Source organism: Nicotiana sylvestris, chromosome 8, assembly GCF_000393655.2.
Source record: "Nicotiana sylvestris chromosome 8, ASM39365v2, whole genome shotgun sequence".
NCBI lineage: Eukaryota > Viridiplantae > Streptophyta > Magnoliopsida > Solanales > Solanaceae > Nicotiana > Nicotiana sylvestris.
The window spans coordinates 5,322,532-5,335,031 of NC_091064.1; the positions used below are offsets into that span (position 1 = coordinate 5,322,532).

A 12,500-nucleotide genomic window follows, 5' to 3' on the forward strand; every position below is an offset into this window, starting at 1 on the left:
CATAACTGCTGATTTTCCTATTAAATTTACATGACATCTAACTCAGTCGGACAATAAATTTCGATATAAGTTGATTAAACCAAAAATATATATCTTCATGCCGTTGAATAGGCAGAATAAAATAAAGAAAGTTCACGTGTGTACTTATTTGGTTCGATAAACCTCACAATCTATAACGACATGTCGATATCTAGCATTATCCAATGAATTGGCTTTTACGAGATGTATTATTAGATTATATTCTTCTTCTTTTGTTCAAGATCTACGTGTTTAAACGTCTAGTGAGGGAGTTTGAAAAACAGTAAATGTTGTCATCAGTTCCTGTACCCTTCTCTAATGACATATATATGTTAGAAATATGTATTTGCAAAAGTAATTCTGGAAATAAAATAACGTAAGAATAGAAATGTCGAAGAAGCAGATATTAATTCGAGCCTACTGAATTTATAGTGTTTTCTTAAGGAACTTAATCCCCTCTCAGTATCCGAGGTTATGGTCAGGGGTGTACGCATGATTTTTCATAAGTGGTGTCGGCATTTAAAGTAGACAAAGAAACAAATATAGTAACAACATCATATTTAAAAAATAATTACCTTACTACAACTCTCCTCGACGAGTTTTCATGTTTTGGAAGGTATTCATAATAACCGAACGAGGAATAAGACTAAATACATCCTTTTCTATATAAGGCACCAAACAACTACTCAAAAACTCATCATACATTCGACTCTGCAAATCGGTCTTAATCAACTTCATTGCCGAAAAAACTCTCTCAACTGTAGCAGTAGCAACTGGCAAAAGCAAAGCAAATTTCACTAATTGAAAAACAAGAGGATAAGTCCCATGCTTCTTTGTCTCCACTAGTTTTATGGAAAGATTACCAAGTCCCCGAAGACCAGAAAACCTTTTATCATGATCTCGGACATCAACAAGGTAATTCTGAAGCTGAAAGCGAAGGTCAACCATAGAATATTTATCAAAATCATCAGGATATAAATCAGCTAATCTCAATATCTTCTCAATGTCAAAATTGGAAAAAGAGTCAGTTGGGTTCAAGCAAGCAACTCCAAGAAGCAAATCAGTTGTCACCTCACCAAAGCGATTATTGAATTCTTGAAATTGCCAATCAATAATTTTACAAAATACCTCAACACGATAGTGCTGCGAAACAGTATACTCAGAAACTCTACGACGTGATCTTCCAGGGATAACATAAAGCTCATCAAATCTCTGGGTATAAAAATATCATATTTTATACAGAATTTAGATACCTCATCAATAAGTGAATTCCAACCTTCTTTTCTCAATGTTTGCAACTGATCCTTTGCCACTCCAACAAGTAACATGACATTTGCAATATCTTGCTCCTTCTTTTGAAAGGCTGCATTAAGCTCATTTGTGATTGCTAAAACTGTACGCATCAAATGCAACGTGAAGACAACTTCAAATGTTAAACATGCTTTAAGATATCCCTTTGCCTTACATTTCTCTTCAAAACGTGCGTTAACAACAATAGCATCAAGCACATCAATAATAAGGCCAAACATAATAATAAAATATTTAAAGGATTTATAGTGAGATCCCCATTAAGTATCACCAGCTCTAGCAAGACCCAATTCTTGATTCAAACCCTTACCAGTTTCAAGCTCCCCTTTACGTAATGCCTCTTCTATTTCTTCTGCTTGAGATTCACGAATCATCTCTACGCTTGAAAGAAGCTCCCACCATATTCAATATATTAGAAAACAATAATAAAAGTTCTTGTACTTCATCACATCTTCTAGAAACCACAACAAGAGTTAATTGAAGTTGATGAGCAAAACAATGAATAGAATGAGCACCTCTACTTTCTTTTTGCATTAAGATCTTAAGAACATTTAAATCACCTTGCATGTTGCTTGCTCCATCATAACATTGTCCACGTATAGAAGGTGGGCTTAAAGAATGTTGAGCAAGTAAACTAACAATTTCATTCCTTAGAGACAATGCAGAAGTATCACGAACATGAACAATAACCATAAATCGCTCCATCATGCTTCCCATTCTATCAACGTAACGAAAAATAATAGTCATTTGCTCCTTACATGACACATCACTAGATTCATCAACTAAGATAGAAAAGTGATCATCATCTATATCCTTAATGATACTCTTAATTGTTTCCATCTTACATGCAGTGATAATATCTTTTTGAATAGATGGAGAAGTCAATTAGTTATTTTTTGGAGCTTTTTTAAAACGCATCATCAATATTTTTACATCGCTTTGCATACCATGTAAGAAGTTCAATATAATTACCTCTATTAAAAGATGACTTACCTTCACGATGTCCCCGAAATGATAATCTTTGGTTCAAAAGATATCTTATCACATCAATTGCAGCTTCTAAACGAGTTCGGTATTCTAACTTTTGTTGTTCAGATTGTTTAGCAAGTGCACTTTGAGTGGATTGATTTTGTCTCATCAAATCTTCACAATTCCTTCTTGACTGATTATGAACGCTGTTTGGTCCACTAATATGCATGTCAAATCTATTCTTCTTATTCCAACTTGTAAACCCTATACTTGAAAATATATCGCCTCCCCCTTGATTAATACATTCATCTTGAAACAAATAACAATAGAAGCAATATGCCGCATCTTTTGTTATGCTATACTCCAACCAATCGTACTCAACAAACCATCGAGGATTAAAGCTGCGCAATTGCCCATAAAAATTTCTTTGAGGGAAATTATAATTTCGAGGTTGGCGAGGACCTTGTTGAATATATCTTCTTCTTACTGCATCACGATCTTTTGGATGATATTTTCGAATTGCTAATTTTTCACCCCGATCAGTCTCTAAAGAATCCAAATTAACTCCTTCACTTCGTGGACGTTGTTCTGACTCATCGGTCGTTTCTTCCAAGTTAGATGAACTTTGAGATGTTGATCCTTATTTTGAAGGCTCGGAAGGTACTACAGAATAAAATCTCTTCATTGGAATTTAAGCTGAATTATAAATCAAAACATCAATTAGATAACCCTGTAAATTGCACAAAAATCAACTCAAAAAGAAAAGTAATATATGTTTGAAGAAATTCCAATTAGAAAAAAAAGAAGAGAAAAACTAAAAGTAGTAGAACAACTCACGGCAAGCAATTTCGGCGATTTCAATGACTATATTTTTCCAAAAAGTAGGTCTAAAATAATTAAGTTCCAATGTATTTTATATTGTTTATTATCCTTTTCCTACACAAAAAAGTAGTTTAGTTCTCTTTTTAATTGTATTCTACAATGCATCTAATTCTAATTAATATAAAAAGTACGCTGCTTCTGGAAAAAGAGAAACGTGTTGCTCAAAAATTTAAAGCAAAGGAACGAAGCTGCTGAGTTTCAAACTCCCGACCTTCTGCCTCACATTTCAAGGAATTAACCAGTGAACCAATTAGCTTGCTTTGACTAAGTGGTGTCATTTTATTTTACTTGTACACGTTTTTTCTTTAACAGATTACTGCAATATATATATTTAATAAAAAATTTCGACGAAGCGGTGTCGGATGACATCGCTTTAACCAGGGTAAATCCGCCCCTGGTTATGGTTATTTCCTTCCAGTATAAAACGGATTACACACTGGTGTAGCGGTACTTCAACCCCAGTGTTTCAGCGAACACAAATGATCGGTAGCAAATCACACTTACTGTTGCTTTCTTTCAGTTAAAATAATACAGAAGACAGAAGGAGAATTCAGAATTGTCGTAAGGAAAATATGAGGGAATGACCTGCTATTTATAGCCAACAGGTTGGGTTTAAACGAAGAGGTGCAACTCTTCAAGATGACCGTTCATGTTAAACGGCTATTACGTAAATAACTATTTACGCAAAATAAAACGAAAAAATCAAACGTGGAGTAAAATTAATTTACACGACGATGGCGCGAGACTTTCCTTCTTCTCAACTTTTTAAGAGCTAGAAGAAGAACACTTGTATATATAACTACCAAAACTCTTTTCCTCTTCCAATATAATACAATGTCCCATTATCAAAAAGGAAAATTTAAATATTACATTTTCCCCTCCGTTTCTAATTCATTCTATTTTAAGCTATAACAAACTTAAACCCAACAATATACTGCATTCAACTTTAAGTCATTTCATGGTTTTAGGTTATTGGTAAAAGACATACGAGTCCCGCATCACATGGTATAGCAACTGGGGGCGGAACCACCTTTATTCAAAGGGTCCTATTTATTAACTAAGGCGGAGTTAGGATTTAAAACTTATGAATTTGAAATTTATATCTTTTTAAGTTATGTGAATTTTAAATTTTAAATTTATATATTCAATAATTTTTTAGACAAATACAAGATTTGGACCAAAATAAATTGGTTCAGCCAAATTCATAATTGAAGAGCTAGCTCCGTACTTGAGTGTCAACTCACACTTATTTGTTCAAAAATTATACTGTATAAGTAGATAAAATCCTTTTTCTATATATATATATATATATAGAGGTGAAGATACCGTAGTTAGCTATTAGTTCAATTGTGAGCATGTCCTTTGAGGTACTAGAATCAATGGTTAAAGTAAAAGTTGCACCAAAATGAGATACTTAGCTAGCTATTAAAAATGAATTACAAGTTCTATTTACAACGGGAACTCTTCCAAGCAAGTCTGATGCAATAACCAAAAAGATAAAGTAATAATAACCTATTATAGCTGGTGAAATTGACATTGATAGTATTGTTAGGATTCTGTATTCAAAATCAGAAAATCAGAAGACGTTAGTTTAAGATAACAAAAACAGAAAAATTCCGAGCCCACAAGTGTCTTGTATATCCTTAAGGAATTTAATCCCCTCACAGTTGTCTAAGGTTTCAGATTAATTCCACCAAGGATAGAAGGTAATAACTATTCTGTGATAGCGCACTTCAAATCACAAAACTTCGGCAAACTCAAATGGCGGAGAAAAACACACAAAATGCTTACGTTTTTGCTTTGAAGATAATGGAGAATGCAGAAGATAGAGGGGAGAGATTTTCAGATTTCAGTGGTGGAAAATGAGGCTAAGCATCTCTATTTATAGCTAACGAAGTTGAGTCCCAACAGGTGCAAAGGTGCCTGTTCGTTGATAAGGTGTCTATTCCGCATAAATTATTTGAATTTCTGTTGAATGAAATGTTTGGTCGCGAACTCGACTGTTGGAAAATAATTCCATGAATTTCCAAATTCATATTTTTACGCAAAAAAATATTAGAAAAGAAAATATTAAATGATAGAAAAGGAAAATAAATTTGGTCCAAAAATTATCAATCCCGAAGCCGAAGCCGAGCTGAGCGATGACGACGGCGGCGGCGCGAGACTTGCTCTCTTCTCAACTTCTTCTCAACTCTTTAAGAGTTAGAAGAAGTGCTTCCATATATAAGCACAAAAATTTTCTTCTTCCTATCCAATGAGAGACAAAGTTCCTTTGTAAAATGATCTAATTCAAAATTTCAATTCCATCCATTTCTTTTTCCAACATTTTTCATTCACATCCCTTTTGTTTTAAGTAACAAAACCCAACAAGTATAACATTTTTTTACATTGTCAGCATATATAAACGTGTATCCATTAAGAGCATGAGCGGAAGTAGGTAGAGTGAAGGGAGTTAGAATCGATCCCCGTTGATCAGAAAACTATACAATATAAATAGAGTAAAATGATCTTTTCTGGTTATATGTGAGCTATTGAGTCCCTTTGACGTTAATAACAAATTAAGTATAATAGTAAAGGCAGTTCAGAATTGCTTTAGGTCATAGGTTCAAATTCCAACTGTAATTTAAATCCCCTTATATAAATTTCTAATTCCGCTACTGACTAAGAGTACCCGAACAGAAAAAATAGGAACAACTGTCATAGAATCATGAAATAGAAATCAAAACGATACACTATGACTATCATTTTACAATAGTTAGATCAATTAAAACATACTCCTCATCAGTCATCTCGTGTTATTAGTACAATTTACTCCTAGTAGAAAAAATAAATGAAGCAAATTAAAAGCCCATCAAAACGATAGACATATAGAAAATATAGGGATTATAATCGAAAATCAGCGTGTCCTAAGTCATACACTGTCACGATCCTAACCGGATTCGATCGTGATGGCGCCTCTCGTGAAACAAGGCCAGCCGACGCAAACCCCCAAACCAATTAAAATAGTTATAATAATTCATTTTAAGGCAATAATAAGCTATAAATCCCAAATATATAGAGTAGAATAGAACAATGCAGAAACAACACAGCCCGCCATCCGGATGTCACCAGTCATGAGCATCTAATAGGCCGTCTAAGAGTATGAAAAGACTACATAGTCTAATACAAAACTAGTACAAATGAAAATAAAGATAGGAAGGAGAAGCACTGGGCTGCGGACGCCGAGCAGCTACCTAGTCAACTCTGAACAAGCCTGCTGGAAAGTAATCAGCCCTCGCTAGCGTGACCCGAGACTCCTGGATCTGCACACAGGGTGTAGGGAGTAATGTGAGTACGCCAACTCAGTAAGTAATAAAAGTAAAGACAGCTGAGCGATAAGAAAACACGTAAAACACAACATAATGCTACAACAAAATAGTATAAAACCAGTACAATGTAATAAAATAGTAAAAGATCGTAAAAATACCTTAGTTCAGTGAAAACCTCTTTAAAACATCTTTTAGTAGTTCAAACGAGTGAATGAAAATAGGGAGAAAAAGATAGAACATAAATTAGCCCCTCGGGCGAAATACCAACAGAACCAGCCCCTCGGGCTATCTCACAATCACTCATATCAACCCCTCGGGCAATAACATGGAACAACATCAGCCCCTCAGGCTATATCACATCTCACACTAGGGACCTGCGCTCACTGGGGGTGTGTAGACTCTAGAGGGGCTCCTATAGCCCAAACGCTATATCAAGCCATCTCGTGGCATAATCAATTTGGCTTTCGGCCTCATAATCATGAATCAGTACAACACCACTGCGGCGCACAGCCCGATCCCATAATATCCTCACAACACAGGTCCTCGGCCTCACTCAGTAAAAAATCTCTCAAAGCCACTCGGGCATAATAAAACATAATGCTCAGCCCAAAATATCATTTAAAATGTCAAAACGGAGTAAATATGGCTGAGTTATGAAAACAGTAGAATACAGCATGACTGAGTACAAATATGAAGTCAAAACAGTGAGGAATAGTAGTAAAAATCCCCTAAGGATCCAAAACAGTTGGCACGAGGCCCAAATATGGCATTCAGCCCCAAAACATGATAATACTTTCCAAAACATAATGATAGCAAATAATTTTTGATCAAATACACAGTTTAATAGTCATACGGGATGGACTAAGTCACAATACCAACCGGTGCACGGCCCCATGCTCGTCATCTAGCATGTGCGTCACCTCAAAGTAGCACAACGATGTAAAATCCGGGGTTTCATACCCTCAGGACAACATTTACAATCATTACTTACTTCTATCCAGTCCAAACTCTAGCCCGCGATGCCTTTGCCTCTCGAATCGGCCTCCGGATGCTCCAAATCTAACCATAAAAGATTTATACCATCAAAATATGCTAAGGGAACAAAACCCACTCGAGAATAACCAATTTACATGAAAAATCCCGAAATTGGCCAAACCGACCCTTGGGCCCACGTCTCGGATTCTGATAAAAATTACAAAACTAGAATCCTTACACTCTCACGAGTTCATACATATCAAATACATCAAAATCTTACCACAAGTGACCCCTCAAATCCCTAGATTTAGGTCTCCAATTTCCAAGCCCTAACTTCCAATTTTAGGCTTTAGATTCCACAAATTTCATGTTCAATTAGGTAGAAATCACATTAGGATCGAGTATTAAGTCCATAAATTTTACCTCCAAGTGTTTCCCTTTGAATCCCTCTTCAGTCCTCCTCAAAAAGCTCCAAAATTGCTCAGCAATGGTGAAACTTAGACCCAAAATCGCGGAAATGGTCTTTTAAACATTCTGCCCAGCTATTCACGATCCTTCTTCGCGAACGCGGTCAACGCCTCGCGTTCGCGAAGCACAAACTTACGTTGACCACTTTTTCCTTCATTACGAATGCGACACCATGCATGAAAATGCGAAGCTTTAGCTTCTCAACCCATCGCGAACGCGACTACTAGCTCGCGAACGCGAAGAACAATCCTCCAAGACCCCAACTGCTCACCTTTCCTCTACGCGAACGCGGCATATATCTCGCGAACGCGATGACCACCGACCTCAGCCCTTCACGAATGTGGGACCACCTTCACGAATGCGAAGGCCAACTCCACTGCCTCACATCCTAACCCTTCGCGAACGCGGGACATCCCTCTCGAACGCGAAGGCCAAAAGCCTGCAACACAACATCAGATTTTTCTGCAACTTTTTCAACTTGAATTGATGCGTTCAACCATCCAAAACTCACCCGAGGCCTCCGGGACCTCAACCAAACATTCCAACAAATCCCATTACCTCATTCAAACTTGTTCCAACCTTCGGAATGCTCAAAACAACATCAAAACACCAAAATTGCATTAGATTCAAGTCTAAGAATTCCAAAAACTTCCAAATTCCGCTTTCGATCAAAAAGTCTATCAAACCTCGTCTGAATAACCTGAAATTTTGCACACACGTCACAAATGACACAACGGACCTATATAACTTCCAAAATTCCATTCCTACCCCTATATCAAAATCTCACCTACCAACCGGAAAATGCCAAAATTCCAATTTTGCCAATTCATGCCTAAATCTACTCCAGACCTCCAAAATACATTCCGATCATGTTCATAAGTCCCAAATCACCTCCCAAAGCTACCCGAACCATCAGAATTCACATCCAATCCCTTTTTCACCCAAGTCAACATCCAGTTGACTTTTTCAACTCAAACTTACTCAAAACAGACTAAGTGTCTCAAACCTAACCAAAACCTCTCTGAACCCAAACCAACCAACCTTATAACACATAATACAGCTGAACAAGACAATAATAAGCATAAATGGGGGAAACAGAGAGGTAACTCATGAAACGACCGGCCGGGTCATTACATCCTCCCCCTCTTAAACAAACTTTCGTCCTCAAACGAGTCAAGAAACATACCTGAAGCTTCAAATAGGTGAGGATATCTGTTCTGCATCTCCCACTTGGTCTCCCAAATAGCCTCCTCCACGGGCCGACCTCTCCACTACACTTTCATTGAAGCTATATCCTTTGACCTCAACTTTCGAAGCCTACGCTCCAAAATAGCTACTAGCTCCACATCATAAGTCAAATCATCATCTAACTGGACCGTTCTAAAATCCAAAACATGAGACGGATCGCCAATTTACTTCCGGAGCATAGAAACATGTAATACCGGATGCACACTGGACAAGTTGGGTGGCAAAGCAAGATCAAAAGCTACCACCCCAATCCTCCGAAGCACCTCAAAAGGCCCAATAAACCGAGGACTCAATTTACCTTTCTTCCCAAATCTCATAACACCCTTCATGGGTGAAACCTTTAATAGAACCTTCTCACTAACCATGTAGGACAAATCCCGAACCTTCCTATCAGCATAACTCTTTTGTCTCGACTACGCTGTACGAAGCCTCTCCTGAATCACCTTCACCTTGTCTAAGGCATCCTGCACCAAGTCTGTACCCAATAGCCTAGCCTTACCTGGCTCAAACAAACCAACTGGAGATCTACACCGCCTCCCATATAAAGCCTCATATGTAGGGGTGGGCATTCAGTACTTCGATTCGGTATTTAAGAATTTTGGTTCGGTATTTAACAATTGTGTATACCAAATACCGTACCAAAATATTTTAGTACGGTTCGGTATTTCTTATTTTGGTTCGGTATGGTTTCAGTATGGTTTCGGTTTAAACCAAATCTTCACTGAAAAGAAGATTTGGTTATAATGATATATGCGCAAGATATGGTTGCTCATGCAGTTACTTCGTATTTGCATCTCAAGGTTCTTCCTCTATTACATATCTGAGGGTTCCACTGAAAACCTGTTTAAAAATTAGCATACCATAAAATAGCGAGTCGTATTTAGAATTAGTCACTTGAAAAACAACCAAATTTTGACTGTAGTTCCTTCTGTTCGTGAAGAAAAATAATAATTGAAAATTTATTTAAATGTCAATGTTTTATATATGGAAAGATTGACCATTGGGAAGTAATTAAGACGGGATTGGAAAATGTGGGAGAGAGGAAGGAAGAATGAATACAACAAATAGGCAACAGAGCGGCAAGACAAATTCATAAATAATTATAAAAGGATCGTAACAAAAATTCATAAATAATTCGTATTAGAATTCATAAAAAATTCATGAAAGGACCGTAACATTGACATTTAAACAAGTTTTCATCCCGTCTTGATTGAGCTCTGGAAATTCGTATTAGAATTTGGACTTTTGGGGTGTGGGCTTAAGGTTATTGGGCTAAAAAACAAAAATTAAGTTGGGCTTGGACTAAACTATTTCGGTATACCGAAATACCGAAATATCAAAAACCCAATACCTATACCGAACCGAATTACTGAAATACCAAAATTTTAGTATCGAAATAAACTGAAATAATAAAAAAAATCAAAACCGAAATACCAAATTAATTCGGTTCGGTTCGGAATTCGATTTTTCGGATTTTATGCCCACCCCTACAGTCATATGGAGCCATCTGAATACTCGACTGGTAATTGTTGTTATAAGAAAACTCTGCGAGCGGTAGAAACTGATCCCATGACCCTCAAAAATCAATGACACAAGCGCGCAACATGTCATCCAATATCTGAATAGTGCGCTCGGACTGCCCGTCCGTCTGAGGGTGAAAAGTGGTGCTCAAATCAACCTGAGTACCCAACTCTCGCTGTACAGACCTCCAAAACTGTGAAGTAAACTGAGTACCTCTATCTGAAATGATGGAAACTGGGACACCATGCAAACGAACAATCTCCCGGATGTATATCTCTGCCAACCGCTTGGAAGAATAAGTAGTACACACAGGAATGAAGTGCGCGAACTTGGTCAGCCGATCCACAATCATCCAAATAGCATCGAACTTCTTCAAAGTCTGTGGGAGCCCAACTACAAAGTCCATGGTGATCCGCTCCCACTTCCACTCTGGAATATGCATCCGCTGAAGCAAGCCACCCAGTCTCTGATGCTCATATTTCACCTATAAATAATTGAGACATCGAGCTACAAATCCCACAATGTCCTTCTTCATTCTCCTCCACTAATAATGCTGTCTTAGATCCTGATACATCTTCGCGGCATCCGTATGAATAGAATACCGCGAGCTATGGGCCTCCTCTAGAATCAACTCCCGAAGCCTATCTACATTGCGCATGCATATCTGGCCCTGCATCCTTAATACCCCATCATCACGAATAGTCACATCTCTGGCATCATCGTGCTAAACTCTGTCCTTAAGGACAAGCAAATGAGTATCATCATACTGGCGCTCTCTGATGCGATCAAATAAGGAAGACCGAGAAATCACACAAGCCAATACCCGATTGGGATCCGAAATATCCAACCTCACGAAACGATTGGCCAAGGCCTGAACATCAACTACAAGAGGTCTCTCCCCGACAAGAATATACCCCAAACTTTCCATATTGACCGCCTTCCTACTCAAGGCATCGACCACCACATTAACCTTCCCCAGATGGTACAAAATAGTGATATCATAGTCCTTTAGCAGCTCCAACCATCTCCGTTGCCTCAAATTGAGATCCTTCTGCTTGAACAAATGCTGGAGGCAACGATGATCAGTAAATACCTCACAAGACATACCATACAAATAATTCCTCCAAATCTTCAACGCGTGAACAATGGCAGCCAACTCCAAATCATGAACAAGATATTTCTTCTCATGGGGATTCAACTGACGAGAAGCATAAGCAATAACTCTACCCTCCTGCATCAACACACAACCAATACCAACTCTCGAAGCATCACAATACACGATATATGAACCTGAAGCTGATGGCAAAACTAACACTGGAGCTGCCAAGGCAGTCTTGAGCTTTTGAAAGCTCTCCTCACACTCATCCGACCACCTGAATGGATCACCCTTTTGAGTCAACTTGGTTAAGGGTGATGCGATAGATGAAAATTCCTGAACAAACCGGCGGTAATAACCCACCAAACCAAGAAAGCTATGAATTTCTATGCCTAAGGACGGTCTGGGCAAACTCTGAACTGCCTCTATCTTCTTCGGAAAAGCCAAATCTCACATTTGGAGAACTTTGCATAAAGCTTCCCCTCCCTCAATCTCTGCAACACAACTCTTAAATGCTCCGTGTGCTCCTCCTAACTACGCGAGTATACCAGAATATCATTAATGAAAACTATGACAAACGAGTCGAGCTAAGGCCGAAACACGCTGTTCATCAAATGCATGAATGCTTCTGGGCCATTGGTTAGCCCAAAAGACATCACCAGGAACTCATAATGACCATATCGGGTCCTAAAAACTGTCTTAAGAAT

General features: G+C 37.9%; 1 protein-coding gene across 1 annotated transcript; it reads right to left on the reverse strand.

Moving 5' to 3' along the window:
• Positions 1 to 597: 597 nt before the first annotated feature.
• LOC104222785 (uncharacterized) lies at positions 598 to 1,547 on the reverse strand. Its single transcript, XM_009774082.1, has 2 exons — positions 1,272 to 1,547; positions 598 to 1,230 (listed from the first exon to the last, which is right to left on the reverse strand). Exons 1-2 carry the CDS (start codon positions 1,545 to 1,547, stop codon positions 598 to 600), a joined length of 909 nt encoding a protein of 302 aa, XP_009772384.1.
• Between the last annotated feature and the right edge of the window lie 10,953 nt (positions 1,548 to 12,500).

Excerpts from the sequence above, each read along its gene's own strand:
- LOC104222785 (XM_009774082.1), bottom strand. The coding sequence starts at position 1,547 with ATGTTTGGCCTTATTATTGATGTGCTTGATGCTATTGTTGTTAACGCA. Across the intron at positions 1,231-1,271 it reads GGAATTCACTTATTGATGAG|AGATTTGATGAGCTTTATGT; the intron begins GTATCTAAATTC and ends TTTTATACCCAG.